We start from the raw sequence: 7,662 nt of genomic DNA, 5'->3' as shown, positions 1-7,662 counted from the left end.
AGTCTTCCGGAGCAGTTAAAGGAGATGAATCATTTTTGCGTGATTTCGAAATTCCTTAGTGCACGAGCGCTGCTTGGAATTATTCGTGCAGGTTAACTGGTAAAACTTGCCTCTTAAATGAATCCGTTTCAGGTCAACTGCTCTATCTCCAGGGTTTTCCTGAAGTTTTATAGGAGTTTCGGATTTCAAACGTCTTCCCTCACACGGAAGAACTGTTGATTTTTTAAAAAAAAGTAATTTCCCCCGCCAGAGAACTTACTTTTGAAAAAAGTCTCATAACCGCAGCTTGTTACTGTAATCGGGGTTTTAAAAGCGGCTTTCCTGAACATATGTGCAGCGCTTATCCAGCTACGTTAAATGTTGCATTCCAAGACTACGTTACGCAAGAGGTGAGCGAATAAATACTGCATAAGTCCGCAGACTGGGCGACACTGACCCCCCTCCGGGTTAATGGAACACTCGAACTCCAGGAGCTCCGTTCCGGGCTTTTATTGTCACCGAAAGCGTTCCAGTTCCTGGGTTGCCAGGGCAACCGATGTTAAACAATCCCACCTTTCAGGGCCACGAAGGGCGAAAGACCGAGCGGAGCAGCACACCTGAGAAACCCGGGTGAGATTTCCTTTCCGCGGGGGAGACGCCGCTTTCGTGTCTGCAGTCTTTTACGGGAGCCTCCGAAACGTTTGCCCTAGTGTCGCTTTGGCTCAAGGACGCTGAGGTGCTCCTGTTATTTATCTTACAGAACCGCGGATGTTGTATTATTCTTTTCTCCTGTAGATTTTTGCAGGCGCCCTTCAGAAACACAAGGGAAACTCATCCTTAGCAGTTGACCCACGATTCCTGTTTTAATTACATGCACCATTTTCTAAATGTTATTTTTTTATCAAATCGCTATTTTCGAAATTATACCTCCAATTCTCCAGAGTCCACTTTGAATTAATTGTTTTTAATCTCTATATAGCGCACCGTACTTCGAAAGATCTCCAAGCGCTTTAATGTTCCAAGTATCAGATTTGATGCTGGTTACACGAAGGGTCGGTTATGCTTTTTCAGTTTCATATTTTTGCCCTTCGCCGAGTTTCAGACACGCTGCAGTGCGCAGTGATGTCCAGCGTTACTTGTCACTGTATAACGATTAGTACTTAGTGTTCTGGTGATTTGTTTGTTTTTCTGTAAAACAGATTAAATGGCAGCCGAATCTCTCCCTGCTGAACTCTCCTTGCCGCTAAAAAACAAGAACACCCACTGCGACCGAGTTGGCAAACTCTATAGAGGTATCTAGGCATTTGTGCCGCTGAATGTTCATTAAGGACTTTATAAAATGTTAAACATCGTGTGACTGGTTCATTTAGTATTGCAATCTGTAATTTGTCACGGTCCAGTGGAAGCATTACATCGTGAAAAAACGATTTTTCATTCCGATCATTTATTCCATCTACTGTAGGTTGCAGAATTTCTGCAAACGTGTCCTCCATTCCTACTAAATACCAGACCGTGGTCATCTGCAACACAGAAAGAAAGGGCTTCTCTTCGCAGACCAAAAGGTTTCTGTCCGAAACCAATCAGGTAAATGATGTTATGTGATAGCTGCAAATCCGAAGTGTGAGTTGTTTTTTTTTAATAAAAAGAGCCAATTCATTTTTTAATGTCCGTAACAGAGATCAAGGTAAGAAGCCAATACTTTTTGTCTCACTGAGCTCAATTCCTGGTGTGTCAGCAGGGGTCTTGACAACCTGATTCAAGTGATTATTGGCTTAACTGGACCGGTTTAACAGCTGCTCTGAGCTCTTCGGTTGCCGCTGCTGTAAAGAAACCTGGGAAATTGGCAGAAACTCCTGCCCTCCAGTGCCAGGGCTGGGGGGGCACTGACCTACCCTCTGAGTGGGTTGTTGGACCCCTGTACTGCAGCGTGAAGCATTAAGATAAAGAAGGATTCTGAAGGAAATCTCACTGAATCACGGACCTTTTATTTCAAAACCCCCTTGTTGCTAAAAGCACAGTAAATTTAACTACTAAATCAAATAGCCCAGATTAAAATGAGCACCCCATGAGGAGCCGGCCAGTCTCCTTGTATCTCTTCCTCGCCTGTTGTAGGGAGATGGGGCTCCTGCATAGCGGAGCTGTGTTACCTCTTTATCTCAGGGTGGTTCATCTTATATAACACAGAACATTGGTGCGTAAAAACACTCTCTGCCCGTAATATGTCATGGCTAGACTCATGTGTCTTCTTATTTTTTAACATTTCAGAATGAAAATCCCGGACCCGGTTCTTATATTTCCCACAAGCCTGCTGAGCCGCACAGCTCCTCATTCTCGAAGAAAGGGACTGGCAGCTTCGCTTCCAGAGTCCGTTCCTGTTTTTTATATATTATTATTATTATTTTACCACATCCTGGTTCCACGTACTGTAAGTTTAGTCCACGCTGCAGGGTGTTGTGAACGCTTGCTTCCAACTGTGGTGCGGTTTTGTCGAGCCAGCTTTTTAAAAACAATTTCACTTCCCGCTGGGTGGAGACGGAATTATTATGAGATCATACAAGCGTTGTTCCAGACAGCATCAGATTTTTCCTTTTAGGAGCATGCAGCAGCTCAGGAGGGCGGATGATTTGTTGTGGGAACAGCCATGTCGACAATCTGCAAGCAGTCTAATCCATCCATCTGACCATTCCTTCCAGTTCCGGGACACAGGGGAGCCGGTGCCTATCCTGGCAAGATAGGGGCGCAAGTCGGGGTACACCCTGGATAGGACACCAGTCCACACATACACACCAGTTTTCCCAGAAACCAATTGACCTGCCAGTATGTTTTTGGGCTGTGGGAGGAAACCCAAGCAAAGCACAGTGGAGGGAAAATACAAGCACCCTGCAGACCACACCCTGGGTCTGGAATTGAACCCAGGGCCTCAGCACTCCAAGGCAGCAGTGCTGAGGAACATATAGAGTTTAGGAGCAGAGGCGCCGTAAATGCCCGGTGTTACTGTGCTCGGGATTTCCCAGCTGTAAATGTTAGTGGGCACGTGTTCTGTTTTCCCCAGACAGCCAGAGTTCCCCGGAATGGCCTCAGACCCACCCCTGCCCCCAATGCCTACACGCTGCAATCCACACTTCTGGAGAGACACAGCTTCAACCTGGGCAGTTCCAGCATGTTTCAGCAGCCCATCGCTGTTAAGCTCGAGGATGTGAAGAGCAGAACTCCAGCCCCCAACCAGTACAATGTAGGTTTGAACCAGGTGCAGTATGTATTCATGAGCAACACCAAACTTCTTATTAGCATTGAGCTCTTACAAGCACGGTACCTTGACTTTATTTTGAAAACATATAAAACCTTGTGATTACCATGTGTTAATTGCACATACAGTGCTGAGAAAAAAATTGCGACCCTCCGGTATAGTTATGGGATTTACAGTTTCTTACCATGAGAATCACAATGCCATCTTGGGCTTCATTGTGAGGTAGCATGTCTTGTTGAACTTTGATTGTTGGAGATTTCCTTGTTGGACACATTCTGGTTCAAATCCATAGGTTTGTCTTTGTATGGAATGCCCCTCTTTTTTGTTGATGTTCTAAAGAGGTGCTACTTTATTTTTAAAATGTGCATTGTAGGTGTCTCTCAAAGGGATTGAGAAGAGCACCACGGTCTCTGCAAAGTCAGTCTTCCTATCGAAAACCCAAAGAGAGTTTGCTCCTCCAGGAGATTTAAAAGTGCCGTCTCCATGTAAGCTTTTACTATGACTGACCCGCCTATCGTCTCTGCTGCAATGCAACAAACGTTAATGGAAATGAATGGAAATCGTTGGAGTACTTTACAGTACTTCCTTTTATTTTTTTATTTTATTTATTGAGTGATGATGAAAAAGATGCCACTTAGAAAACTGCTTCATTGTTTTCACCTGTTGTTTTTTCGTTCTCTGACTCATCGTTGTCTTTATGCTGCCTGTCTACGTCTGTGGTTTAAGGCCATTACAGGGTGAATGACTCCCTCACCAAGGAAAGCCCAAAGGTCCCAGTTTCCTGCTTCAGGTCAACCTCCGAGAGGATACAGACTACAGTGCCAGCCCAGGTCCCAGGCCCGGGAGCCTACAGCCCCTATGAGGCACCAGGGCCTGTGAAGAAGACCACCTTTCCGTGAGTCCTTCCTCTTCTCGCTGCTTATCACTGCCAGCCTTCCAGTTCTTCAGCTATAGCCTGAAGGAGCAGCACACATCCAGCAGCATCGGCGTCTCATACCTCACGCTTCACAATCCAGTACCTCTCTGGTTCTCCCACAGCGCATTAGGCACTTTAACTCTTTACGCTCACCCTGCGGTCTATGTGGGTCCTCATGCCCCAGTATGGTGATGGGGACACTATACTGTAAACAGGCGCCGTCCTTCAGATGAGACATAAAACCGAGGTCCTGACTCTCTGTGGTCATTACAAATCCCAGGGCGTTTCTCGTAAAGAGTAGGGGTGTAACCCCGGCGTCCTGGCTAAATTTCCCATTGGCCCTTACCAATCATGGCTTCCTAATAATCCCAATCTCTGAACTGGCTTCATTACTCTGCTCTCCTCCCAACTGATAACTGATGTGTGGTGAGCGTTCTGGCGCACTATGGCTGCCGTCGCATCATCCAGGTGGATGCTGCACATTGGTGGGGGTGGAGGGGATCCCCGTTACCTGTAAAGCGCTTTGAGTGGAGTGTCCAGAAAAGCGCTATATAAGTGTAAGCAATTATTATTATTATTACTCTTCTTCAGAACAGAAGAAAGGTTACAAGTGAGAGGAGGCTATTCAGCCTGTATTGTCCATTTGATAGTTGGTAGCTTACTTATTCAAGGATAACATCCAGCTGTTCCTGAAAAGAAGTGTCAGTGTATCTCCTTCAGCACTATAGCTGGGTAGCCACAGTAGGTTGTTCCACAATTCCACAGTTGTGCAATGTAATGGGATTTCAGAAAGGTAAGGTACCGTTAAAACTATGAAATACACATCACTCTAAATGTTTTTCATTGTCTTTAATAGTTCTGTACAGAGTTTAAACAGCCAACAAAATATAAAAGTGTCGATTTTTAAAAAAGAAAATATTGTACATTTTGTATTTATTGTGTTCTCAATCCTATTTGGACAAGGGAGACACTACCATACAACGTTTAACTAATTTTGCTGAAATGTGCAAAATAAACAATTTGAAATGTAAGCCAGCAGGTGGCGCTGCAATACAATTTTTTTCATTCCAGACACCTGGCCATTAAAAAAATGTTACGATCATGAAGTTTGCCCTGAGTGGAAAATAAAATCAGTTTTGGATGGTTTTATTGGCTTGGTATCATATCCTATGGAAAGCCTTCTTAGTTTGTTTACCATTGCATTTCTAATTCTTCTTTGCTACAGAAAGAGGCACTACCTGTGTATTTCTGCACCCCCGATACCAGTTCCTAAGACACCTCCTCCTCCAGGGCCTGGCCATTATGAGGTTGTTAATTATGAAGGGGCTCCCAGACACTACATGTCCAGTGCAGTGTTTCTGTCCAACACAAGCCGGTGGACCGCAGACAACCACAGCAAGGACCTGCCTGGACCTGGTAAAACCTGAAGCTGATTTCAAAACCACTACCGAGCGGTTCACAAAGAGGAGTCTTTCAAGGAGCCAGCTAATGGAAACTTACCCTTAGAGTGCAGAGGATTGTGAAGGTTGTAGGATCACATCCATTGCTGTGCCACTAACTGATTGTTTTGAGGTGCTCACAAGGGATGGTATGCAATCCAGGCCATGCTGGGAAGAGCTGTACAGGAGTGTGCTCAGCACACTACAATGACTAATTGGATTGGCGGATGCTTTCATCCAAAGCAAATTACGTTTTTGTCCTTTGATGCAGACGGGTACTTTACTGGAGCTACTTGAGTGAAGTACCGTGCTCAGGGGTACAACAGCAGCAGTGTTCAGTCTTCCAGTCACAAGTCCAGAGCCGTAACCATTACTCCACACTGCTGCCCCCTCCCAGTAGTGACTTCTTCGACTGGTCGGGCGTCTTCCATACCGTCATTTAGGCAGAGTCGGCCCCTGGCTTGGGCTGGCAGAGTGAACAGAAGCACACGACAGAGTGTCCCGTTTGTAAAAAGACATCTGCTGCTACTGTATCTGTTCCAATAAGGTGTTGCACTTCAATAATGTCAACTAAAAATATTTTTTTCCAGAAAAAATGAAAATACAAAAATTGGAATAACAAGCAATAAGAATTAAAAAGTGTTAAATTAAATTAACATTTATTTTTATTTATAATTAAAGTATATTGATTCATTGAAACTGCTGTACACAAACTTTAAATTAATGTTTTTTTTTTACAGGTTTATATCATCCAGAGAAGCCAACCAAACAGTCCTTTTTGTACAATTTCTCTAACAAATGGATTCCTGCCTGAGACAGTCTGAAGACCGAGAAATGGATTGTTATTTTATTATCAGAGGGTTGACACACGACACTTCTCACCTTCAAAGCCATAGGCAGTTACTTGCAGGATGAATTGTGGGTTAACGTCTTTAAATGTAAGAACCCACTGTTAATTTATTTTTGTAAAGGTGCAAATTCAGTCAGTGATAGTGCCAGTTAGCAGCTTGTATATACAGTACAATGTCAGCCTTATGTTTTTAAAATGGTCATAGAACTATTTGCATTTTAACAAAAGAAACACTGACTTAATATGCTTCAATAACCAATTTTATAAAGAAATTAAAAAGTAGAACATCAATATAAAAATTGTGTTTGTACATTTGGATCACAGGATCCATTAATTTTGCAGATCACAGACCATGTGTGGAATTTTCAGTGAATTTAATGGAACCCATTGCTTCATCATGTTGAATTCAGGTGGCAGAAGTCCACAGTTTTACACATTCAGCATCATCAGAATGCAGTCACCTTCCCATTCCACATGAGTATTTATTGATGCCTTAATGAATAGCAGCATTATGAACAATTCAATCTGGAAATAATGACATTGCAGAATAGTAGGAACTGTAACTGTTTTCACTAACTGCCTCTCCCGTTTCACACATGATCAATATAGATCTCAAGATAGATCCGAAAACTGTTCTTGCTTGGAGAATGAAGATGTTCATTTTATACCCTAACCTTAAGAGATGTACAGTATTTAGTTGAAGATGTAATACAGGAAAAAACATTGTTCAAAATAAAAAAACAGAAAACGTTTGACAAAAGATTGTTATTATTTGACATCTAAGTGCAGTAGTAGTGATATTTTGTGAATATACAAAACTAATGCAGACACATCATGTTCCTGTACTTCAAAAGGTGGCGGTAAAAGGGATCACCGTCTGTACTATAGCTTGTTCTCTATAATTCTAATCATTGTTGAAATCATTTTCAATTTATGCTTACTCCGCAAGCTGAGGAGAATTGTTAAATATAACAACAGTATAAAACAAATGAAAACGTTAACTCCGGGCTTTGGACTAGAGATGTTAGAGATGTAAAATGGTTCCATGACAAACTTAATGCTAACTCACAACTAAAATGACATTTTTCAGGTTTTATAATCTGATCAAAATTAGGGACTATACAGCCAATGGACTATACACTATCAGTCCAAATCAGTCTGTCTTTTTCAACTTTTGAGCATATAAATGAGTTTGAAATACAGTATTGTTAACCAGGTACTGTTCAAATAA

The 7,662-nt window shown here is 42.7% G+C and overlaps 1 protein-coding gene across 1 annotated transcript; it reads left to right on the top strand.

Annotated features, from left to right (window-relative positions):
* The first annotated feature begins 182 nt into the window (after window positions 1–182).
* On the top strand, window positions 183–7,191 carry stpg1 (sperm-tail PG-rich repeat containing 1). Its single transcript, XM_015348793.2, has 9 exons — window positions 183–609; window positions 1,179–1,271; window positions 1,442–1,563; window positions 2,245–2,343; window positions 3,032–3,211; window positions 3,600–3,711; window positions 3,953–4,121; window positions 5,368–5,558; window positions 6,322–7,191. Exons 2-9 carry the CDS (start codon window positions 1,184–1,186, stop codon window positions 6,393–6,395), a joined length of 1,035 nt encoding a protein of 344 aa, XP_015204279.2. The 5' UTR covers window positions 183–609; window positions 1,179–1,183; the 3' UTR covers window positions 6,396–7,191.
* The last annotated feature ends 471 nt before the right edge of the window (window positions 7,192–7,662 follow it).

The sequence above is a fragment of the Lepisosteus oculatus genome, chromosome 11, assembly GCF_040954835.1.
Source record: "Lepisosteus oculatus isolate fLepOcu1 chromosome 11, fLepOcu1.hap2, whole genome shotgun sequence".
Lineage (NCBI taxonomy): Eukaryota > Metazoa > Chordata > Actinopteri > Semionotiformes > Lepisosteidae > Lepisosteus > Lepisosteus oculatus.
This window is presented reverse-complemented; position numbering and strand designations above follow the sequence as displayed.